This window comes from Haemaphysalis longicornis, unplaced genomic scaffold (assembly GCF_048455015.1).
Source record: "Haemaphysalis longicornis isolate Haplotype H1 unplaced genomic scaffold, Haemaphysalis longicornis Haplotype H1 scaffold_13, whole genome shotgun sequence".
Classification (NCBI taxonomy): domain Eukaryota; kingdom Metazoa; phylum Arthropoda; class Arachnida; order Ixodida; family Ixodidae; genus Haemaphysalis; species Haemaphysalis longicornis.
Window position 1 is genome coordinate 62,974,985 of NW_027526233.1, and position 26,368 is coordinate 63,001,352.

Below are 26,368 nucleotides of genomic sequence, written 5' to 3' on the forward strand. Positions count from 1 at the left end.
CTCGCCGAGAATGGCAGGAATTTTCTGCGTGAAGTTCAAAAGTTGTCTTTCGCAAAAATGGTGTTAAACAAAATCCACGTTCAATGGTGGAAAATAAAGTCTTGACGCAAGAAAACGGGCAAAGTTAGTGTATATATTGTGTTCAAAAAATTTACAGGGTATGCTGGTGAGCCATATCGCACAATATTTCCCAAGAGATGTATGATTAGCGGATTTAAAGAACGGAACAACTTTTGCCGTCTTGGAATCAATAGGCAGCAATACTGATTCTAAACATTGTTAAAAAATTAGTAAGCGAAATCAAAGAGTATTGGCATAAGCCGCCTAAAAATATCGCCTTGATCTAGTCATTTTAACCAACTGATTATTATACAATGCCTCGTGGGGCTCTCAAGGGGGGAAGCATAGGTGAGGATCCGCAGACGGGAATCTCCAGAAATTTGAAAGCATCAATAATATTGGAGTACGAACCATTGTTTATAAATGGTACGTTTAACACTGCCGAACAATCCTCATGTGAAACCTTGTTGCTGTCACCATCTATTAGCGAAATCGCTTTAGTATGACGAAGATTTGGGTTTTGGTTTATAATACCATTTGGTTTTGTTTTTGCTTTTCTGAAAACGTTTGGGTTTTTTATTAACATCGAGGACGAGGTATTTTTTAAAAAGCTAGTTTTTTCAGTCTTTACAGCTGAAATGTATAACTTGGAAGCATCATCATACGCCTACCATCGCAGACTTTTTGCGGAATGGTAACAACGTCTTTTTCGGTTGGCTAACCTTTTCATATTCTGGTTGTAGCCCGGTGCATTGGGATTAGCAAAGATGTTTCTTAGGGGTATATATTTATTTGCTAGTTAGTGCACTTTTTCTTAAAAAATATATTCGAGTTTTCTTGAACGGGTCATCTTCCTAAACCATTCATGGAAATATCAATAAATGACCAGAGGCTGGCATTAAGTGCATCAAAGTCAACTGCGGGGTAGACCCTGATGAAAGTAGTGTTATTTGGTAACGTTTAGCACTGACATTAAGAGTAAAGATCTTGAAACAATGATCAGTAAGAGCAGGAATGTATGTTATGTCTGACGTTAGGGCAGGGGTGGCTGTAATACTAAATAAAGAATATTACATGCCGTCGCCGACGTCGTGGTGGGCTCAGTGGCTATGTGGGAGAAAAAGCCGAGAACTTATGAAACAAGTCCTTCACTGGTGGAGGACGTGACGGGTGAATGGATGCATTGTTGGCCATTTGAATCTGGGGAAAATAAAATTCCCCAAGGATGAATACTGGAGCAGGCTGAAAGCGCCCGATGACCGTACTAATTACTTCATCATTCGTTAGTAAAAGCCGGGGGGCGCTAGAGGGCATACTCCGGTTAGAACGTTTTTACTGCCGGTTTCACTGAGAACTCAGTATTGTTGCAAAGACGAGTAAATGTGTATGGGCGATGACGTAATGTTACGTTTACGGCATTAAGTGTACCTTCACCATGTCTTAGCTAGTGGTCATTTCTGTATAATCTGTAACAGCTAGGTCGATCCAAGATCTCGGTGTCAAGAATGTTACGATTCAGCCCGGTTGCCATTAAAACTAAGATGTCAGGATCGCATGTGTTAATAACAGAATTGAGACCGATAGCCGTGTTTGTTAGGCTACATATGTTAGCATAACTAACAGATCAGTTAGGTGGACTTTCCTGTCATAATATTGTGACTATCACAACTTCTTTTTTAACATATATCACAATGCGTTTCTGTAAAAAGCGATATGTGGGATTGTAAAACTGTGAAATAGCTTTTCGCCTGTTGCGCAAAGTTACCGTGATTGTACGCAAAGTTGCCAGTTTGCGTTTTTGGGTTATACACATGTAGGCATTGCACACATTTTTTCGGTGTCCTGTGTTTGTAGTGCAATCTTTACTGTGTATTCTCAAATAAACGGTTTCTAAGAGACTGTCATCGTGCAGGGAATGCTTCGACTGGCATTGTTTTACTGTCTGGCCCCTCGTCACGATAAGAACGCGAATAATAACTTAATTCTTGGAGTATAACAGAGGGCGTGCGTCGAGTGCTTCGACGCCCTAACTGGCATGGGCCCTGGGAAGAGCAGCGCGGAAATTAAGAGAACGTGTGGCGCGGCGCTTTTAACGCCAATCATTACGAGAAAGGGCGCGCCAGGTCGCATCAGATGTCCTAACGGCCACCACAGGAGGATGTACCCCGACGAAGAGGACTGGCTTTCCCCCTTCTCCCGGTCGTCAGCGGCAAGGGGAGGGAAAGATGAAGAGCGATAGACGCAGACCGGCGCAGGTGCTCTCTGGCCGTCGTCTTCAGGCTCCGTTCGAGCACTGTTTCTTAGCCGCCCGCTGGGCTGTAAAGAAATGTACAGTTTTTTTATGGGAGGCTGAGTTTGTCGGTTGAAGATACCCGGGGTTAGAACCTGAGTGCTGCTGCGGCTTTAAGGAGAAGCCACAGGGAAAGAACATCACGAAGATAACTGCGTACTTCTTTTCTTGCCAGACCGAGCCTTCAGCCATTTTGTGGTGCTTTACTCGCATAACGAATAAGCTGAGTAGACAAGGCGTCTGATATAAACAATGCAGATAGAACTTATTTTTGAGCAGTGTACAGCAAGAAGACAGGGGTATGTTTATTTATTTTGTACTTTTCTTTCAGCCCCCCTGATGCATGCTAGTATAAAGATTCCAGAGGCAAGATTTGATGAAGTGCTGCGGATTGACACCATTATCAGAAGTAAGTAGCAACTTTATGGACTTGTGTTGTTCAAAAAGTACCATACTTGGAACGCTGGTTCCGCTGCGTAGGAAACTTAAAGACGGCGTGAGATTTCATGCAGGAGTGAACGCGCACTCGTTTGTTTGTTGACAAATGGAATCAAACATGAGAACCTGAATAGTACTGTATTTAAGAATAAACAATTTTGGTGTGTTGCAAAACTCCCCCTGCTCTTTACATATTATCCAAGTTAAGGTGGCGCTTTTGATACTCTTCTCCATGTACCAATCTTTTTATTCGGCATAAACTTTTTAGCTCCTCGCCTGCGGCACGAAAGCAACTTCTTTAGGACGTGAAGGATTGGCTTAAACAGGCCTAGTCTGTAAATACTTCTACAATATCTAATTATACGATTTTTCGGCAGGACGAAGAAGCGAGCAGAGGGACATGACTTTGTGGTTTTAGCTTCCCACTACGAAAAAGCTTTGTGTGCACGCAGCCTGCGGCCTCTCTGTGGGCCGCTATGTATATACTGTATATACATCTTTAGGAGCTCTAATGGTTCATGTCCTGCATCCTGCACCACGCAAGATGTTTTAGTGGAAGTTCCGGCGTTCATCCAAATTCTGGCCCCCAGCATATCCACATCACGGCCGCTGAAACGATCGTGTCAAGTAACACGGATGACGTCACTGATATGGGCGGCGTCTTTTGATACGATCCAAAAACAACACGTTTATACTTTACGATATAAAATCATCATTGACAGTCATGGCAGCCGCAAACAAGAAGAATGTGCTCGACGTCGCTAGAAGTAATTTAAAGAAGGGCATACGCAAATCTATATAACAAATAGATGTATGTGCTACTACATTGTGTAAAGCAGAAAATATGAATTTGCATCTTTTGTTTCTGAACTGACTAGTTTTTGCTGCCGAAGTCGTGTTTTCTCGAAGAGACAAAACTTTCGGCGTTGCGGGCAGCAGGTGGCCCAGAAATTTCACTCGCGAGCACCGCGCGGCTTCGGAAAGAAAAGGCGCCTGTGGAGAAAGCATCCCCTCCCCTCGCAACCCACACAAAAAATGAAGGAAGCTCAGACTAACGCGTAAGACGTGAAGGTAGGGAAGCTGTACGCAGCCTTCAAGACATTCACAGCGCTTTTAATTCCGCGAATTCTAGCCGATTTGCTTCTTTTTCGTAGCCGCAATGACCTTTACCGCATCAGTTAAAATAGGAAGGTGGATCGGTCGGCCGACGCTCGACGATCACTGATCGAAGTGATGATCCGATGAACGACGACTCGCTGGCTCGTTGGCCGACTGCACATAGCCGACGACGGTCTGCACCAAGTAAACTCCAAAATGTACAATATGTACAATTTATTTACATTGCGCATTTACAACTCATGGCTCGTGATCCTAAACAAGAGGTCGGGCAAGGCCCACGTCGAGCGTGAGCTCGCCGCTTTCCACCTCCTGTCTCTGTTGTCCCCCGTCAAGCGTGAAACACCTCGGCTTTTCCAATGAAACCCCGCCCACACAAGGGACATCACAACGTGAGAGTGAGGATGGCTTATCATCTGCCCACACTAGGCCACTGATTGGCTACCGTGACCAACAAAGCTAGGTGAGTTCAAAAAAGTCACGTGACCCACCTCTCTCACTCTCATACACAAACCCAAAGCTATACCGCAAAACACAAATATAACAGAAAGGAAAACCAACCAACCAAAAGCATACCCAACTCCAGGAATCGGCTCCCGGGTTACACGTCTTAAAGTATTGTCACACCGTGCACGCCTATGATGGTGCTGCGCGCCGCCAGAATTCCTTCCCTTCGTTAGCACGTGATGGCCCTAACAAAGCCTGGTCGCCTACCCATTGACCCATACCAGCAGCCGCGTCACCAGTTTCAGACGCTTGACGAACGGAAACTTCACCCAGTAACTTTGAACCGTGAAACTCTCATAGACCGAACGTCTGGTGACCTCTTCCCATCCTTGACCCAAGGTTTAACCCCTTGACCGACCTTCATCTCCCGTCCGCTTCGAGATTGTCGTAAGGAAATCCTTCCTCAAAAGCTCACATCGCTATCAGCTATATTGGCGCGACCGACACGTTTGTGTGCGTCATCTTTTCGCCCGCTCGTCGGGTGGACACAAAAGCGCGGTAAATAACAAAAGCATCCACGGTTCTCCTTACACCCCTCGCGCCTAACTCAGCTCGGCCGGTGGGGAAAAAAACGCAATACAGGTAAACAAGCTATCCCCAGTGGAAGATATCTAGTTGCCAGGAGGTTTGAATTAATAAGTAAGGGACCCGAACTTAACACCATCCCTGTTGCTACAGGTGCGATCTTCCACTATTTTTTGTAAGTGATAATCATTGAACATAAACTTGGAGGGGCGTACGCTAAGACATGTCTTTCTCGTTGCGAGCAAGTGTGGCGACGATTACGGCCAATGGTGTATTTTTTTCCCATGATTGGCTCATCTTCCTAAATTGGTATGATTGGCCTCACAAACGTGTGCCGGGGACGCTGGGCGGTAGATGCGAGGTACGCACACACCTGCATCGGCATTTTCTTTGTTTTCGTAACTGCGGACACCAAAACTCTAGTAATTTGCTGAACATCATCGCTGTTAAAAACAACCACTGAGAGGCCCTAGTGCTGCGCGAGCTCGTGCGACTAGCTGCTCCATATATAGCGAGGTGATCCCATTAGTGTGTCCGGTTTTCATCCGAGCAGTCCAAGTGACTAGCGCCGTGTTCGGCATAGAAAGGGACTCAGATCAGCGTGGGCCGTCAGTTTCTCCGCCATCTGCGGGTGGCATTTTACGCAATTTTCCCACAGGCCGCTGCGCCGTAATCGACAGTGCAAAGATGAGATGTAAACGCCGAGAATTTTGTGCTGCTCGGAGAGCACAGTAAGCCTACTCAAGTTCGTAAACAGGATGTACTTGAATGCAAGTGTCATAAGTATTGCAAACACAATCATGACCCTTCTGTATTCAAGCCGTGTAGACAGATTTAAGGGCACGTACGAGTTTTGGCACGTTAGGGCGTGTTAGTGTAGGAGATATTGGCCCCATCTAATTAGTCCCAAGAGCACTTTTGGGATGTCATACGTAATTCGTTCTTTGTCACTTTTTGTTGTACCCCAGAATGACCAAACTGAGGCACGCTGAGTGACACGGAAATATATTTTATTTTCTTTCGTCTATTTTTAGGTGATTTTCATTTGACTCCAAAAAGACCGGATAACATCTGCTCAAATTGCAGCTAATCTACCGTTACACACAAAACTAAGCACGTGCTTCTACGCCGCGTTTCACTTCTACCGCCGCTGATGTGTAAACTATCACGAAGGGTGAATATTTAGGCGTAAATAACATTAGAGTTATGCAAAATCCGGTCTGCGTTTTGATTGCGTGCTAATACTTCATACTCAAGGTGCATTGCTTCACTTCCCTCCAGCGCCAGATTCACCTAATTTCCAACTACTCGCTGATAAGTTTTTTCACAATTTGAACTTAGTGCATTTTGTGCGCCACCCGTGGCATAATATGTGTGCCGTCTGTGAGCCAGGAAGGCCAAAGGTTTACGGACCCAATATCAGATGCTTTCGCCATAAAATGTCAGATTTATCAGGTCATCTTTCCGTAGCGATGCATAAAATGTGGCCATGCAGTTTCTCTTTTAATTTTTTGCTCACTCCTTTGTGTACACAGAGTCTGGACTTCGTGTGTTTAGACATTCGTACATTCCGAAGAGAAATGTTTAAATTAAAGAAACAAAACATCCCTTGGAGGAAACAGGCTTGAGATAAGTCGTTTTTCATATTACAGTACGTGCATAGACAAGTATGCTGGTTCGAACCCACAAAGGCAGCGTACCACCAAAACACCTTATATTCTCGGGTTTTCCTATATCACATGTGAGAAAAAAAGCCTTCCTGTATTCTAGAAACCAATGTCGCCACTTAATAAGCGCATAGGCAACTAGCCATAGCACCCTGCGATACCCGGATATGCCTATATAACAGAAGGTGTAACGCGTATTGGGGAATCCGCCAACCCGTAAAAATATTCGCTTCCATTAGGTATTGCTCGGGACAACCTCTGAAATTACTTTTAAATCAAAAGGTCGGTTTCATTTACTAGTAAAGAAAACGAACCTAAGAGATAATGCAAAATTACAAAAAAAATTTTAGCCTTTTTCTGCAAATTTGTTTAGCGATACATACCAAGCACAAAAAAATTACAAGCAAGCCTGTGCTGATAGGCCTTTGCCGCAGCGTCACAAAATGGCCCTGCAACGGAGCGACCCATGTTATTTACAAAGATTGTTTCTTTTCGATATCTGATGGAGATGATTATCCAAAAGAATTATAAATGCCAAATTACAAACACCGATTTTCTGCTCCTTGCTCCACTTCACGCTCCGCCGAACTAGATTGGTTGTTGTATCATGCAGCCGTTTGCCTTCACCTTTCAAAAATTTTCACAACGGCACTTGGATGAGTGTTTTAGACACAATAGTGCCTGTTCGGCCAACTAAACGCGGTGCACTACCACCGTTATTTTATGGGGCCCTGTAGCACTTACCATTGACCGCTAGGAATGTATTTTGGGGTAAAGCTTATTGTCCCAGAAATCACCTGCCACAAGATTTGTGGAAAACCGTTCCCTAAGAAACTATGAAGAAATCACCGAAACTACGCGCGGTTAAAAATAGAGCATAATCGTTCCCTCTCAACTCGACTGCGGACAACACGACCAAAGCTGAGCGCTCTCTACCGGAGAGGGGGGCGGCTCGCACGGTTGTTTTCCGCGGCCTTAGATATATCACAGGCCGGGGTGCTTTCTCCTTTCCTCCGCAACGTTGGGGGGGGGGGGGTCTATTTCCAGTCTGGTGCCACAAAACAGCAGGCATTAGTGCCTACTCGTACGCGCGCGCTCGGGCTGGTAGGGAGTTTTTGAAGCAATAAAAGTTTCTTGTCGAGTAGTCTGGTTGAAAGGGAAGTATTAAATGTGCCATGAAAGACGTTTTAGCGCTCTAAATGTACTAGCGCATTCGTTAGATTGGGTCGTCAACGTCAGGTGTGCCAAGTATTACTCTTTTACGTGCAGCGGAAAGCTCACACTTTTTTTGCAATGTTTGTGGCCCTTTTATCACACTTATCTGACGGTTTTTGGACGCCGCCATCCTGAGATGTCTACGTCATCGATTCCCAGATGTTCTTCATGAGGTAGAAATCCTGCAATTGGGCGGCTTTTTCACGCACTTCCGGCAAAGAGATGTGTAGTCTGTGCAGCGTCGGCTCGCCGGTTGATCATGCAGCGGATCAACGCAGTGCTTGGACATTTTACGAGAAAAGAAACAAGTGTAAACAAACGCTTAGCCGTTTGTATTGAATGACCGCCATAACACGACATCGATATTGCCGCGAACCATACATTGGGTTTGTTTATTTGTGTTTTGCTTTTACCGCCCGGCTGCGCCGGTCTGTGTTATCTCTGCGCCAAGGGAAGCGCGTGTTCCATTCTTTCTTTCTGTGCCGCATGTGTTATCTGTCGTGATAGGGAGAGCATTCCGATCTAACGTGAACAGCCCAGAATAATCTTCTTGGATATACTATGTTCTCGATGTGAATCGACGTTTCGAGAACCACGCGCGCCGAAAGATAAAAAGCCTGCAGTGCGGACGCCGGAGCATTCGATTCTGCGACGCTCGCTGACGCAAGTCACTTTGTTGACCGCTGCTTCGCCGCCTCTGTATTCTTTTGAGTTGTTAGGGGAGCACAAGTTCGCTCCAATAAACTTGTTTCTCCTGCAAGACAACTGCGTCGTCCTTGGCTTCGTGACATCTGGTGGAGGTGCTGGGTACGCACCCTTCATGCCCACTACAACCTCGAAAAGCCGCCAAGCCAGTCCAACAAGAGCCAGCCCCCGCCTGCAAGATTTACCGCCCGAGTTCGGTTTGATGCCAGAAGGGCCCAAGAAAAGGAACGCTGCAACCAACACCATGGTACAAGAAACAACGTCGCCAATCATGCTGCAGCAGCCCCGGGAACCGCCATCGTTCCGGGGAGCCCCCGCTGAAGATCCAGAGGAATGGTTGGAGAAGCTGGAGCGCGTGCGGATCTTCAACAGGTGGGACGATGAAGAAACCTTCCGGCATGTTTTCTTTTACTTGGAGGATGCAGCCCGAACTTGGTTTGAAAACCACGAGAGCGCCTTGACCGACTGGACGCAATTCAAAAGCGAGTTCCTTAAGACCTTCACGACCGTGGTGAGAAAAGAACGAGCTGCGATTTTACTGGAAACTCGAACGCAACACCCGAACGAAGGAGTCGTAATCTTCGTCGAGGAAATGAAGCGACTTTTCCGCCGTGCGGACCCAGGAATGACGGAAGAAAAGAAACTACGGTTTCTGATGCGAGGTGTGAAGCAAGAGCTCTTCGCGTGCCTTGTTCGCAACCCCCCCAAGACCGTGTCCGAATTCGCGTCTGAGGCCGCCGCGATGGAGAAGACGCTCGAAATCCGAACGAGGCAGTACGACCGCCCAATCAATGCGCTGGTTTCAGAGACGCTTGGTGCCAGCGCTATCAACTCCGACTCACTACGCGACACTATCCGTGAAATAGTGAGGGAGGAGCTGCGGAAACTGCTCCCGACGCCGCCGCCACCACAAGTCGCTTCTCTTACCGACGTCATTAGAGAAGAAGTGCAGCAAGCGCTGGGAACTTCAACGACGCCAGTAGCACCTCGCGAGCCGCAAGCCATGACCTACGCGGCTGCTGTACATCGCCCTCACCCACCTGCACCCTATCGTCACGAGGCTCCGTACCGTCGTCCCCTCTCGCCGGCCCGACCACCTGCGGCGCAACCCCCTGCCCCAAGGAAGACCGACGTGTGGCGAACGTCCGACAATCGTCCGCTGTGCTACCACTGCGGAGAGGCCGACCACGTCTACCGTCGCTGCCCCTACAGGAGGCTCGGTTTGCGAGGGTTCTCCGTCGACGCACCCCGCCCCCGAACTGGCCAGCGCCCATCGGAGATCGAAGAGTACCTGTCCAACACCAGCCGTCGACCAGCCCGTTTCAACCGTTCGCCGTCACCCTACCCATACCAGTCGCCGAACCGCCGTAGCAATGCTGAGTTCTCACGTGGAAGGTCCCCCAGCCCACGCGGGGGAAACGAAAAGATGCAACTTCTGGAGGTAAAGTTGCACGATCGCGGAAAAATGAAAACCCTCCAACGACGCAACGACTCGCGGAAGACAGTGACTCACAACATGCCCTCATCCCGACGACCCGACCCAGACCTGACGAGACTCCCGTACACGCCGACAGCTATACGCCGCGACGCGCACCCGACCGGACCGAGACGTCCGCTGAGAAGACGATGACAACGACGACGCACAGTGCCCGACCGTCAACACGCACAAGCCGAGATGCGACGCCCCGACGCACCCGGAACTCGAGGAAGGCGGCATCCGACGTCAAGGTGTCCATCGACGGCTTTGATGTAGTCGCCCTCGTAGACACGGGAGCCGACTACTCCGTGTTGAGCGGACCATTTGCGTCTAAACTGAAGAAAGTTATGACCAGATTGGACGGTCCGCACATACGCACAGCAGGAGGCCACCTCGTGACGCCAAGTGGAACGTGCACATCGCGCGTCACCATAGACGGCACGACGTACCCTGCGGTGTTCGTCGTTTTGCCCAACTGCTCCCGCGACGTAATTCTCGGAATGGACTTTTTGACGGACAACGGCGCAATAATCGATCTGCAGACGAAGTCGATAACTTTTTCCTCGGACCACTCCATGACGCCGGAATCGAACCCCGAAATCCGTGCAGCTGTAAGGTTCGCCGATGATCACGTCACCCTGCCACCCCGCGCAAGCTTGATGGTCGCAGTCTACTGTGAAGATGCTGCTCCTGACGTCGACGCTATCGTAGACACCGATCAAAGGGTGCTTCTCAACCGTGGTGTGTCGGTCGCAAGAGGCATTGCGCGCTTCAAGGAACACCAATCCCACATTTTGGTTACGAATTTCACCGAGGAGTACCAGCATTTAAACAAGGGCGCGGCAATTGCATTCCTCGAAGAAGCGCAAGAAGCAAGTGACGTGATCGCGGTCGCCGACTTTGAGCGCACACCCGTTGAAACCTTCAAGCTCCCGCAGCCTTTCGACGTGAATCCGGCGCTACCGCAAGAACAACGGAACAAGTTATTGGCTTTGCTGCGTCGCTATAGCGAATGTTTTTCGTCGAGCGCAAAACTACGTCAGACCCCTCTAGCGAAGCACCGAATAATAACCGAAGATGGAGCCCGACCCACCCGACAGTCACCGTACCGCGTCTCTTCACACGAACGGGAAGCCATCCGGACTCAAGTCGACGACATGCTCAGCGACGACATTATACAGCCCTCGAAAAGCCCCTGGGCTGCGCCCGTCGTACTCGTAAAGAAAAAAGACGGCACATTAAGGTTTTGTGTTGACTACCGGCGACTGAACAAAATCACGAAAAAGGACGTGTACCCCCTCCCCCGAATCGACGACGCCCTCGACCACCTCTGCCACGCAAAGTACTTCTCATCGATGGACCTGAAGACCGGCTACTGGCAAATTGAAGTGGACGAGAGAGACCGAGAGAAGACTGCATTTATAACCCCAGACGGCCTATACGAGTTCAAGGTGATGCCGTTTGGGCTGTGCACAGCACCAGCGACGTTTCAAAGAGTCATGGACACTGTGCTAGCTGGCCTTAAGTGGCACACCTGCCTCGTATACCTCGACGACGTAGTGGTATTCGCCCGGACTTTCGACGTACACCTTGCAAGGTTGGAGTCTGTACTCGAGGCCATTCGTACGTCGGGGTTGACACTGAAGCCTGAAAAGTGCCGTTTCGCATACGGGGAACTCAAGTTCTTGGGCCACGTCGTCAACGCCGCGGGAGTCCTACCTGACCCGGCAAAAACTTCAGCCATTGCGAACTTCCCAAGGCCGAAAGACAAGAAGGGCGTGCGAAGATTTCTCGGGCTGTGCGCATACTACCGGCGCTTCGTCGCAAACTTCGCACGCATTGCAGAGCCACTCACGCGCTTGACGAAAGATAGCACCCCTTTTAGCTGGGAAAACGACCAAGAAAAAGCATTCTGCGAGCTGCAAAAACGCCTGCAAAGACCGCCCGTGCTCGCTCATTTCGACGAAAATGCCGAAACGGAAATGCACACGGACGCCAGTGATATAGGCTTGGGTGCCGTCCTTGTCCAAAAGCAAAGCGGCTGCGAAAGGGTAATCGCCTATGCCAGCCGTGGTCTGTCGAAGGAGGAGAAAAACTATTCTGCCTCTGAGAAAGAGTTCCTGGCTATTATATGGGCGATTTCAAAATTTCGCCCATACGTGTATGGAAGGCCATTCAAGGTTGTAACAGACCACCATGCGCTGTGTTGGCTCGCCAATTTGAAGGACCCCTCTGGCCGTCTTGGGCGGTGGAGCTTGCGCCTGCAGGAGTTCGACGTTACAGTCGTTTATAAATCCGGCAGGAAACACTCCGACGCCGACTGCCTGTCCCGCGCCCCCGTCGACCCACCACCACAAGACGCTGACGAAGACAGCGCGTTCTTCGGGATCGTGACGGAGAGCGACCTAGCCGCCCAGCAGCGTGCCGACCCCGACTTACGCGTCATAATCGAGTACCTCGAGGGATGCAACGTTGCCGTTCCTAGGACCTTCAAACGCAGCTTACCAGCATTCAGCCTGAGAAACTCCGTCCTCGTGAAGAAGAATTTCAGCACCGCAACAAGAGCGAATTACCTTCTCGTCATCCCCGCGGACCTTCGTGACGAAATTTTGGAAGCGTGCCACGACGACCCGTCTTCCGGACATCTCGGCACAGCGCGCACTATTGGAAAAATCAAGGCGAGGTACTACTGGCCCGGCCTTACCTCTGACGTCACCCACTACGTCCGGAGCTGCCGTGACTGCCAACGACGAAAAACGCCTCCGACAAGACCCGCCGGACTTCTGCAACCGATCGCCGTCCCATCGAGATTGGAATGGACCTTTTAGGCCCGTTCCCTACGTCACGATCACAGAACAAGTGGATTGTCGTAGCGACAGACTACATGACGCGCTACGCAGAGACCGCCGCTCTTCCGAGGGGGACTGCACAAGAAGTGGCAAAGTTCTTTATAAGCCAAGTTGTGCTGCGACATGGAGCCCCGGAAGTCCTAATCACCGACCGCGGAACGGCATTTACTGCGGAGCTGATGCAAGGAGTATTACGCTACAGCAACACGGATCACCGAAGAACGACGGCGTACCACCCCCAAACGAACGGACTAACAGAACGTCTGAACAAGACAATCGCAGATATGCTGTCAATGTACGTTGACGTCGAACATAAGACTTGGGACGAAGTGCTCCCGTATGTCACGTTTGCGTACAACACGGCTATCCAGGAGACGACGCAGCTGACGCCGTTCGAGCTTGTCTACGGTAGAAGGCCAACTACGATGCTCGACGCCATGCTTCCGCACGTAGAAGACGACGACCTCAACGCCGACGTCCACGGATATCTTCAACGTGCGGAGGAGGCCCGCCAGCTCGCTCGAGTTCGTATAACGGACCAGCAGCTGGTGGATGCGGGCCGCTACAACCTCCGACGCCGAGACGCCGAGTACCAACCAGGGGATCGTGTGTGGGTTTGGACTCCCATCCGACGACGCGGACTCAGTGAGAAGCTCCTGCGACGGTATTTTGGACCCTACAAGATTCTACGACGTGTTGGCCAACTTACCTACGAAGTGATCCCCGATGGTGACTCCGGCACATCACGACGACGCACGCGGCCTGAAGTCGTCCACGTGGTTCGCTTAAAACCTTCCTACGGACGATGACGAACTTTTATTTTCATTTGTTCGGACTGTCGCTTATGTTAGCATCGGGTCGATGCACTCTTAGAGGGGGGGTAATGCCGCGAACCATACATTGGGTTTGTTTATTTGTGTTTTGCTTTTACCGCCCGGCTGCGCCGGTCTGTGTTATCTCTGCGCCAAGGGAAGCGCGTGTTCCATTCTTTCTTTCTGTGCCGCATGTGTTATCTGTCGTGATAGGGAGAGCATTCCGATCTAACGTGAACAGCCCAGAATAATCTTCATGGATATACTATGTTCTCGATGTGAATCGACGTTTCGAGAACCACGCGCGCCGAAAGATAAAAAGCCTGCAGTGCGGACGCCGGAGCATTCGATTCTGCGACGCTCGCTGACGCAAGTCACTTTGTTGACCGCTGCTTCGCCGCCTCTGTATTCTTTTGAGTTGTTAGGGGAGCACAAGTTCGCTCCAATAAACTTGTTTCTCCTGCAAGACAACTGCGTCGTCCTTGGCTTCGTGACAATATTATCCTACGTGAGCACGTGCCATGAAGAAAGCGTCGAAGTCCCGTGGCACTTCTTTTGTGCAAGGAAAGAGCCGAAAGCAAAGAGCCCTGAGCCGAATGCCTGCGTTTTACGGATACATATTATCCAACTTCAAAAGAATCCAGAGATGCGTTTGGAACGAACACAACGTCACAACATGCGTTGCAAGCATGAACAGCGTTTGACAGACGATCGGAAGTTTGAGGGGACGAACAGCAAGTCATTTAACTCTGGCCCGCAATCCAAGAAGGCTTTTACCCAGGCACACAGCACATACCCCATGCGAGGTTGAGTCGTACGTCGCTTGAGAAAGATAATCCAGACCATGGGAAGCACTATCCACGCGCACGAGTACAACGTCGCATTTCATCGCCAAACTAACGCGTCCACAACACACGAGGCGATGCACACACACACACACACACACACACACACGCACACGCACACGCACACGCACACGCATACACACACACGCACACGCACACGCACACGCGCACGCACACACACACACACACACACGCACGCACGCACGCACGCAGCTTTCGTCGCTGCCTTGGCTAAGCTACAAGCTTCCTAAGGACAGTCAGCGATGTTACGACGATACACAGCTGCGTGAGGGTGACCTGCTAACCACATGCCTTATTTAACAACACAGGGGCAAAAAACTTGGTTCATCGGAAGCAAAAAATGTTTCTTCCATGTGGCTTCCAACCCAAACTAGCATCCACCTCAGGGCTCCTCCAACCACTCATTGAATCGACCAACAATCGAGTCGCGCAACTCGAAGAAATGGCCGAAATTGCCCCTGCTCCCCCACCGCAAACGAATAAAGCTAAATTCCAACAGCAAGTGTCCTCCCCACCCCCTGCCTATAATGATGGGAACTGATTTCCAGGATTTCACAATCTACCAATGAAACTGCCGGACATTCAAAAACAAGAAAAAATTAGCTACCCCTATACACTTCCACAAGTCCTCCTCAGGTTACCACCCTACAAGAGGCTGTCACCCCCAACCCATCTCTTCAAGGATATGCTACTTACACACAAGACCCCCTGCACCGCACTGCAACGTTAGTGGACCAGCACCTTACCGCCCAAGAACATCACCTCGCCTCCCCCATCGCACACACTTCTATAGAAGTTCTTCCTCAAGTGTATATATCCTCAATGATTACAGTCCTCCGCCTATCTCACCTCACGCGATTGAGGCATTGATACACGACGCTAAGAAACAAGCATCCCGCAGTCCCTTCATCCTACTCGGTGACTTCTACGCTCCACATCACTGTTGGGGCTACGCACAAGCATCTAAGAAAGGCACCGCCCTTTTCCACGCTACCCAGCACCATGCCCTCACTCTATACAACGACCTCACTACCCCAACCAGGCTGGGTACGAGCGTTTCCCGTGATACCTCCCCTGACCTCACGTTTGCCAACAACGTCACTCGCCTGGAATGGCAAAGAACCCAAGACACCTGGGCAGTGATCGCTATATCATCAATATAACGACTAACCTCCGATGCACCACGCGCTCATTGGGGAAGGCTAGGATCCCAAATTCTCCCGAATTCCACAAGGACCCAAACACACTTCCCTCCATCACAGACAGCCTCGAAGATTGGGCAGCAGCACTGGAAGCCCTGCTCGAGAAACACACAAAAATGGTGCAACTCACCGATAAACACCCGGAGGCTGACACCCATCTGCTGCATATATTGGAAGCCCTCAGGGGCCTGGTGAAACGGTGGCAGAAACAATAACACAACCGAACCCTCAAAAAACGCATCGCGAACATTACCCTGCAGGCTGTGCAGTATGCTCGCACGCTCACTGTACAAAATTGGCACTCTTTCGGCGACCAAATAAAGGGCACCCACAGCACGAAGCGCACCTGGCCCATCCATCTCAAGCAGATTGGAGACAAGCCTACATGAACGATCACCACCCACGAATTTAATCACCTCATCCGAAACAGCGATCTGCCCCCACCCCCCCTAGAACTCCTCCACTCTCTCCGTGACCACCTCTTTGGGCACCAGACAACCTGCCCCAAGCCCACTGCTGTCCTACATTCAGGTCCAAGTAACGCCGCATTGGACAACCCCTTCACCACCGAGGAACTATGCGAGGCCCTCATTAGGCTTACTAGAGTACAACACCTGGCCGCGATCGCATCACCAACAAGCTCGATCGAAATCTCGACGACGAGGTTCCAGAATCTATACTACATCTCTTTAACCACCACTGGCAAGCGGGCACGCTCCCTCCTCAATGGCGCCACGCCGACATTGCTGTAATTTCTAAACCCAATAAGCCGATTGCACCCACTAACCTACGTCCCATATCCCTGACGTCATGTCTCGGAAAGCTGCTGGAACATATGGTACATGGAAGACTCACTGCCCATCTGAATAATAATGACCTCTTTCCGCACACCACGTTTGTCTTCTGTAACACCTTTCCACACAAGACGTTCTTCAGCTAAAAAAACAGGTCATATACAACCTCAGCAAAATTCAATTCAGCGCAATCCTAGCTTTAGATATACGTGGTGCCCTTGACAATGTCACCCATGAAGCCATCCTCAATGGGCTGAACACCAAACGCTGCGGTCAACGCTCATTCGACTATGTACGGGCATTTTTAGCCGACCGATCATCCACAATCCGACTCGGATCTTTGATCTATCCAACGTTCTCGACACCGCCCAAGGGCACCCCACAAGGTTCTGTTATCTCCTCGTATTGTTTAATATCGCCCTTTTAGACCTGCCTAAGCATCTTTCCGGGATTCCTAACCTTCAACATGCTCTCTACGCGGATGATCTTACCTTCTGGATCACCAAAGGATCACCCGGCGCCCAACAATCCGCCTTACAACAAGGGGTGGACACCATCCTCAACTACCTAGCACCACGTGGTCTCACCTCTCACCATTCAGAATCAGCCCTTCTCGTCCTTCGTGCACGTACCGTGGAAGACCCCCCGAACCGGCACTGGACCCTCAGGTCATGATTTACCAGGAACCTGTGCCGCAAGTGAAGACATTACGAATCCTGCGTGTAAGCTTCCACGCCGATGGATCGGGACGAGCACTACTACCCCTGCTAAACTCCACAATATCGCAACTCGCCCACCTCATCTGTCGTATATGCATGCACAAACACGGTCTTAAACAACAAGATAAGTGTCGACTTGTGCAAGCATTACTGCTCAGCAGGCGCACATATGGAACTCCCTATGTCCAACTCCGACCCCAGGAACACTCCAAATTGGATGCTCTCATCCGGCGAACCTACACTATAGCCGTGGGACTACCAGCTTTCACTTCCACCAACAAGCTCCTTGAACTTGGGCTACTTAATTCGCTCTCCGAACATATAGAAGCCCAAAGAACCAGCCAACTCTCTCGCCTTACGCTGACCCCGACCGGCCGCACAGTCCTCCATAATTTAGGCCGTCCTACACCAGAACCCCATGAAGCACTACAGCCGATACCACCTCATATACGGGCCACCATCAAAGTCACCTCAAATCCAAGACATATGCATCCCGAGTACAACAAAAGACGTCGCAACGCCCGTGTTCACTACCTACATAAGAAATACTCATCGGACAACAACACCCGCTACACCGACATCGCTCACCTACCTTCCCACTCAACCCTCGCGGTCACCGACAGCAACGGCACCTTATGCACTGCGGCCACATACAGCCACCTCTCCCCATCTGCAGCGGAAGCTACGGCAGTAGCCTTAGCAATGCGTACAGCAACGTGCGACTACCTCACAATTATCACGGACTCGCAGCAAGCCTGTCGAAGATACCTCCTTGGAAGAATTCCTACACCTGTCCTCAAGCTTCGACAAGCCGTAGTATCACCCCCTAACGTGACCATCGTTTGGACCCAAGGTCAAGCCTCCCTCCCCGGGAACGAAGCAGACCACGCTGCGGCCCGCGATCTTCACTACCGGGCACTCCCGACGAGGCCGGGCGGCTTGGACACCCTGACTGACACGCTGCACCCACTACCAGCCACCTACTCCGATATCTTAGCGCACTATCGCCACACCCACCGAGAATACCCTCCCCCACACCCTGCACTAACCAATGAAGAATCCCGCATTTGGCGACGTCTCCAAACAAATACATTCTACAACGCCACCATCCTGTCTCATATCTCCCCCAGCCGTTTCGCCCATAACTGCCCTGACTGCCACACCCCAGACGCAACCCACCACCTCGTATTCTTCTGCCCACACCACCCCTCCCCACTCGCCACACCTACTCTCGAGCAGTGGGAATGCGCGCTGACCAGATCGGACCTGCAGGACCAGCAAAGCCTCGTCCAGCGGGCCACCCCATCAGCGACAGCACGCGGCTACCTGGACTAAGGCAGCCGCCCATCTGCTCTAAATATGCAAACTAAACGTTTGTTCCTCGTCCTCCTCCATCTGGCGCTACTTGCCGCCATGTGGCCGCCTCACGTACGCACAATATGTTGCAGGTAATAGAGAGTTTTAACCCAGCGATGGTCGCCATTGCATACGTTAAACGGTAAATGTTTGCGTCCCGCCACGTAAACAACGCGAGGGGAGTTTTAGTAGAGCGTCTCATCAGTTTTGCGTAGCCACACTCTAATGCATACGGCGCCATCGGTCGAATGTTTTGCGAACTGACTCGCCAGCTGATCTGCTAGCGGATGCCGGAGTGCTTGGAAATTTTACGACTATCCAAACAAGTTCAAACAAACGCTTTCCCGCAAGTGTTGAATGCAACACATGAGTGCAGCTTGTCAGAACACGGGTGCACGCCGCTCGAGTGCTGCGCTGGTTTGCTCTGCGCCTTCCCGTTCATCGCCAATGATAAAGCGATCCGATCCGGCGCGTTTTGTGCACGGGTGCTGTATCGGTTTAAAATGTCTTTTTTACATGCCGCCGGTAGGAATTACCACCACCGCAAATAAAGACCCGGCATCAGCGGGGCCACATCTGAGACGGCTTTGATAAACAGTGCGTGTTGCATCAAATAAAACGAGCGCACGATCCTCCCCGTGCGGCTGCGAGTTCGCCGCCGATACAAAGTCACGTGCCGCCGTACAATGCGAAAGGGCAAGGCAGGCCGCACACATGCTGGACGGTCTTTCGTTAGCTTTTCCAGCCTTGAGCGGAGTGCGGGATCCATTTCCATGGTGTCAACAAAGATGAAAAGGCCGAAACAGCTTGCCCGTAGCAGATAGCAGCCTGAGGAGAGCAATAGCGGAAGTACGTCACCGCTGAGGAGCGCAGCATCATGGGAAGGAAGGCTGGCGGACCGGCAACAGCGAAGAAAAGGTTGAAAGAAGGAGGAAATACGGCGAGGCGATGTTGCGCGTTTTTTGATTTATGATTTATCAGCTAATAATCATCGTTTTAACGAAATTCTTGAAGGGAAGATTGCTAATGCATTTCTTTATTTAGTTACTTGTACATCCATGATAGGCGAAATGTATTTCAGGACCCCTTTAAGCTCATCACTCAAACTCCGCGCGCACTCAAAATAGGCAAAACTGTGCCTAAAGCTTCAGGCATAGAACAGGTTCGTACACATTGCCGATGACGGCGGATCGTCAAAGGAAATAATAGAAATTAGCCACGAAGTTGAGCAATGACAGCCGATCGGACAGCCATGGGCTCAATGACGTCGATTAAGCCATGCCAGGGGTTCATAATGAGAACGGAAGATAGCGCGGTTGTTTTTCTGTCTTTCACAGCGATTTGCGCGCTCACCGCTTCACGTGCACGCGTAATATTTGGCACAGGTATTCCTAGCAGTGTGATCTGAAGGTCGCATAGTTTGCTTGCACTGCTCCATGAGTGTCGCAGGGTCCCTTTAAATGCAGACTGAAGTGATTTGTAGACATATTGAGATTACCGGTCTGGATTAGTCTGGAGTCTCCAGGCTGTATGGCGACAGCTATCAGTGGGTTTAGGCGAATTAATTTAGTGGAAAAACTATTGAAATGTGCTATTCGGTTTTCTGCATCCTCCTGGCGAAGTTTCATGGCATGTTCTATGATAAGAACCCTTTCGCACGGGCTCGACCGCACCGACTAGGTGGCTCGCCAACACACCGACAAGATCAGTGGGCCGCCCGCCAGATGGTCATCTAAATGCGATCTAGCGGATCGTTGAAAGATGAGCCAGGCAAGATTTGCATCCGTGAGAATGAGGCTTGATTTTGTCACTTTTTTGTATGCGAAGCTTCTCGGTCTCGAGGCTGTGTCCCTCCCACCCTTGTTGTTGTCGTTGTCCGCCGTCCGCACTCTACTGCGCATACTCGTCTTTTCAGCCCGGTCAGCATTTGGACTGACGTCAGCGCAGTCTACTATAAAAAGAAATAGTGAGGCGGCGCCTCGTTTTGATCCCAGGACTCTCTGGCCGCAACGGGAGGTACGCGGTGCTCTCGCCACTGCGCTACAAACCGAGACGGGTGCATGTTCTAACAACACGCCTGATGTCCCTCACTTATTCAAACTACGTCAAGAAGCTACTGATACAACGAAGGCACGCGAAGCTGAACGTCAACAAGAACGACGAACTGAAAACTTTAGAGGAGGATGTAGAATTTCCAGCAGCAGAGCTGTGGCAGGAAGCGCCACGCGCCTTACAGCTCAACCAGAGAACAGGACGAAGAGGGCGGGCAGCGGGGTACGAGAGCGAGCACGCAATGAAGACGAGAAACAGGAGGTGTTCGATCAGGTAACGTGGGCGTCGGTCTCTTGACTGTCCCTACATTTCTCTACATTTCTCTGTCTCTACATGGGGGTTCACATCACGTTCCCATTCGTGCTTCCATAAATGAAACAACATAACCGCAACACAATGGAACCTACACGGAACCCCCATGATGCTTCGCATTCTCCTCATGTTTCCCCGCGGAAAGATGGTGTAGTTTTGACCCTATTAGGTTCGCGAAATCGTTTCTTACAAGAAACTTACCCCAGCTTCCCGTGGGGAACAATAAGGAGGATGCGAAGCATCATGGGGGTTGCGTGTAGGTTCCACACAGGAGCAGAACCGGCGCAGGCGGTGTCTCATACCAGACTGAATGCAGCCCAGCGCGCGCACCTGCTTTTATACGGCTGGAGGAGAGGAGAATGAAGGAGAGACGCGCATGCGCAGTGGGGGTGTTGGCAGCGCAACAACAAGGCAGGGACATACCCCGACCATGAAATGGCTCCTGGATCGAGAGTGTTGCCTGCGTCTTCCTGGGCCGGCACGAGACCAGCACGTTTCCCCTTTAAGGGCTGCTGGAGCGGCAGTGTTTTCGGTGTCTTCCTGGGCCGGCCGGGTTCGAGCCGAGCATGCACAGGAGAGCGCGGACAGGTCTTTTGGAGCGACAGTGTTACCGGTGTCTTCCTGGGCCGGCACGAGACTAAGCGAGCATGCGCAGTGGGGCGCGGATGGCGGACGACAAGGGAGGGAGGGACACAGCACCGACCCTGAGATGCTTCACATCTAATAACTCCACACTAGAGCATAGGCGATACGGATGTTGGCTTTCGACGCTTCTCTGACATCGCTTCCCTTTGGCTGCAAACTGCAGATGCAAGCGCGACTCGAATGCTGTCAGACAACGTAAGTTGAAATATACCCAGAAAAGAGAGAGATAAGGAAATCGACATAATGCGTAATTCAAATACATCAAAGCCAAGGTAAAAGAAGCAATTTTCATAGTGTAACTATGCTCGGAAAACTTCAAAATCTAAATGATGATAATGTTTCCTAGTCGTATCCCCTTATTATCGGGATAATGACGTGTCATGTTACCGAATAACTTTTATACCTATGTTCGATACTCTTCGTTAATTACTGACGCTGCTGGTAAGGGAGGCATAAAATACCTATTCTTCCCTTATGTTGGTAACTGTGCTAAGAAATATTCCCGTTCTGTTTTTCGTCTACCAGCATTCTAATCTTCTTTTCGTCGCCTCGACAGCCGTGAAGTTTACTCCCTCGGTGCTACCCTTAAATCCTGGGGCTTCTGTAAGCCTAAAATTTCCGTTGCGTAGATTTCGATAGATACACTCGCATTTTAGCATTATGTGCCGCATAGTTTCTGTTTATTTACCGCAGACCACGCATACCCCATCATTTTGTGTATACTTCCCAATAGGTCTCTTAGCTCGCAAGCATCCTGCTCCAGCCTCAAAAAGCAAAGCAGTGCCCTTGGAACTGTCGAAGAAATTTTCCTTCCTTATGTCCAATTTGTCAGTTCCATTTTATTTGCCCATTTATTAGTTTATATCTGCCTTGCCTGTTTTTTGGTTCCCTTGGCTGTCTTTGATTCTCCACTGTTGATTCCGTAATTCATCGTAAGCCTTCTAGTGTTCCTTAGCCACTGAGTGTCCACGCGTTTCAAGTATAGGTACCTAGAATCTTTACCTCTCCACGTAGATCCATTGCTCTCAGCCTCCTCTCACAACATATTTTACTCTGCGCTTCTCGAACTTCAAACGACGCCCAGACCATATCACCCTGCACTGTTTCCTTAGTTGTATTTCCATGTCCACCAAAGGCCAAATGGCCTACCGTTCTCTCGTTCCCTTCAAGGAGTGCGATAGCGTATGATTCTAAGCAGTGTATGGCATTCGCAAATTTTAGACGCGGAACCATTACTCTTTCAACATTCCTCACACTACTTCATAGTTGTTATACCGATACAAATATGTATGCGCCATTGTAGTTGCGTTTCGCTTTCCCTTAGCCTTAAATTGCTCCTCGTTAGTGCTTAAGCAGCTGTCCCCTTCGTTTATCCGTACTCCCAAATATTTATATGCCTTGACTCTGGGTAAATCGATATCTTGGAATGAGAGGGCGTGAGTTCTTGTGTCATTCAAAATCATTGTTCCCGGTTTTTCTTTGCTCAAATTTAAACCGGGGTAGGTGTCTTCCTGGCCGCTAATATTTATGAGCCGTTGCATATCGGTCAGCTAAAAGAACAATGTCGTCTGCCTATAACATTTCTGGAATACACTGTTTTCCCCTTTTCCATGCAACATATGTGTTAGGTTGAATCCAAACTGACTTCTAGTTTCTTTTATAACCCTGCCTTGTAAAATATAGACAGTATTGGCCGCAAAGAGCATCCCTGCTTCCGTCCTCGGTTGGGTTGTCCAGCTGCGCGCATTTCTGCCCTACCCCTGTCAGGTGCACTCTATCAGCTTTATATATCGCTATAGGGAACTCTATGAACTCGCCATTGACATCCCTGGAGTTTCAGAATTCTCCTCAGGAGTTCCCTGTTATCGTTTTCATACGCACCTTTATTGTCCAAAAACGTCATCCATGATGGTCTATTCTGCGCTTTCGCAATTTCAATGCACTGTGCTATCACGAACAAGTTATCATTCAATCGGCTGTCATGTCGAAATCCATTCTGCAGTTCCCCAAGGATTTCATTTTGTTCCATCCATGCTTGAATTTCTGAATTTATCGTGCACTACGAATCTACACACCACTGACATTAGTGTAAGTGGTCTGTAGAATCAAGGCTGGCTTTGTTACCTTTTTTTATATATTAAATTCATCCTACTTGCTAGCCAACCCTCCGGTAATTGTTTGGTTTGTTTCACCTTATCTATTGTCATTAGAAAAGATGCCTTACATTCAGGTAAAAGCAGGCTTATTAGCTGCATTGGTATTCTGTCGGGGCCCACTGCTGTTTGAGGGGAAACCTTTTGCTCTGCTTTCCTCCAGCCAAGGTTGCTGAAAAGTACTTCCCTGTCTGAAGCCTGGAACCTTCTGGGGTGCTGATGTTGTCGGTGCAGGATTCTGTACCTCTATTTCCCTAAACCATTCACTGATCAATCAATAAAAGTGTGCCAATCCGTGCTCCCCTTCTACATGTTTCCCCTCATCATGATCCCACAATTTTTTATGGCTATCGTTTCCTGTGCTTAGCACTATTAAATGGTTCCAAAAGTTCTTGGATGTGCTTTTGTCCTGTAGTTCTGCCAGCCATTCTTCGCTTTTCTGCTTGATCTGTACTTGCACCATTTTCTAAACTTCTAGCCTCTCCCGGTAGATATCTCATTTTTCCTTCAGTACCTCTGGTTCTATACTAGTTCTTTTTGACTCACTATGTTTTCTCAACGCCTTTTTTCGCTAGTGAATAGCCTCTGTCGTTTCCTTATTCGAACAGGTTCTCGATTTTTCCTTCTCTTTCCACCGGTTTTGTTGCTTGGCTTCATTCATTTGACGCTTTATAACTGCGAATATTCACTCGTACTCCCAATCTTTGTCTGGGAATTTATTGATTTCGTCTTCCATAATACCAGCGATGATGTTTAACTGTTCATTGTACAAGTTAGTTCCTCCGGCTGTACCAATTTCTGAGTTTATTCGGGATCCGTTTCCAAAGTACAAAGTAAGCCACTTGTGATCGCCTCTTAAGCTGCATGTTCTGTTATCATTGATCCTCATTTCCCGCAACATTGCGTATGCTGTTTTTGAGACTAGACTATATTCTATGATAGACTGTATGTTACCGCTTACCCACGTTATTTTCCGTAGCACTTGTTTTGAGTGTTTGCTATTGGAAGCCGGTTTTCCTAACAAACATTTATCACTGGAGAACCATTGTGATCTGTGTATCCATCCAAAGCTTCTGAGGGCATTCACATCTCCAACTAAGATCATGGCACGGAAATCTTTGGAATAGTTCATATGTATTCTGAAACAGATTACCATTTCCTCCTCCTCCTCCAGGGGTCCATTTCCGGTCCACAGATACGCAACTCCTAAGCATGTGTTTCCCCCCAGTATAGTGCCTCTGACCCACAGTAGCTCTTTACAGCTTTTATGCACTATGTGCGAGTCGGTTCGTTGTTTAATAAGCACGGCAACGCCTCCCCCTCTCTTCATTCCTGTGGCATCCTTCCCAGACATACTTGTCGATGACAGGTGGGGCTTCTAGGTCTTGGAGTTTAGTCTCGGCTAAACCGTACTGGTGTGTTTTTCCCCGTTGAAAAGTTGATTTTGAATCTAGCAACGGAAGTTGCCGCTGTTCCTCATCACCGCAGCGGGATATTACTCCGCGTGGCGCATGTAGTGCATCACTGAGAATATTTTGACCGTGGGACAAGGCGCTTCCGGGATTAATAGTATTTATTATGCCTATATACTACTGCAGCGACGACAAACAATTATGTCAGAAAAAGCAGACGATATCGCATTGATAGCAGTCTCCTTTCAAAATGCGCGCGCCTGTTGATATTCAGGTCCGTCGCTTCGGTGTTGTGATACCGTACATGAGTTATTGCAATGTTTAACTTGTTCGGGAGTATAGCAGACGGAAATAAATTACGAGCGCAGGTTTCAAATCGGATTTCTTCTTGATGGAACGCAGTTGCTGGCAATTAGATATTCATGGGGCTCAATGAAGGCTTGCTGCACAGCGGTCAATAAAAAACGCTCAGATTAGCAGCACGGACTGCGGCAATCCAACTAGTAAGCAGCAATTGACGACATGACAGGGAAGATGTGTCAGAAGTATACCCGTTTTTTCCTCTTGACGCTGCATATTCGCGTAGTTGGTACTAGCAGGGAACACTGCATCATATGTATCTTACGGTACGGCGTCGCATCATTCGGGAAGTTTGTTTTTTCCCGACTGAGTCAACTATCAGCTCTGGGTATACGCGCCTGTCACCCATAGGTCGGCAGAACAGAAAAAGCTCACACAAACTCAATCACAATTTTTTTCATTAACGCTGTACTCAATCAAACTCATACTCAAAAAGCTATTCTGTTCTCAAAATCACTCATACTCACTCATCAGATATTCATTTTAAATCGTACTCACATGTACTCAAACTGATTTGTCCTCACGAGTATTCATGCTCAATCTGTACTCATGAGTACACAAAGTGTAATCATGAGCACTAAATCAGTACTCACGAGTACTCAATCTTGTATACTCATGAGTACTGAATCTATACTGATGAGTACTCAATCTGTACTCATGAGTACTACTCAAAATACCCATGCGTACTGAATCTGTACTGATAAGTACTCAATCTGTATTCATGAGTACTTCTCACAAATACCCCACCTAATACCCCCAGACACAATTAGGTGTCCGGGTAGTTTGACGTCCGTTCGTATCCAGATCACTGTCTGCTTATTCGCAGTTGCTCGATG

General features: G+C 49.2%; 1 protein-coding gene across 1 annotated transcript in view; it reads left to right on the forward strand.

Moving 5' to 3' along the window:
* Positions 1–26,368, forward strand: part of LOC144164078 (uncharacterized) — a 195,644-nt gene that overhangs the window by 146,751 nt on the left and 22,525 nt on the right. The window contains exon 7 of the mRNA XM_077694648.1: positions 2,682–2,759. Coding sequence (XP_077550774.1) covers positions 2,682–2,759 — 78 coding nt within the window. The remainder of the gene's footprint in view (positions 1–2,681; positions 2,760–26,368) is intronic.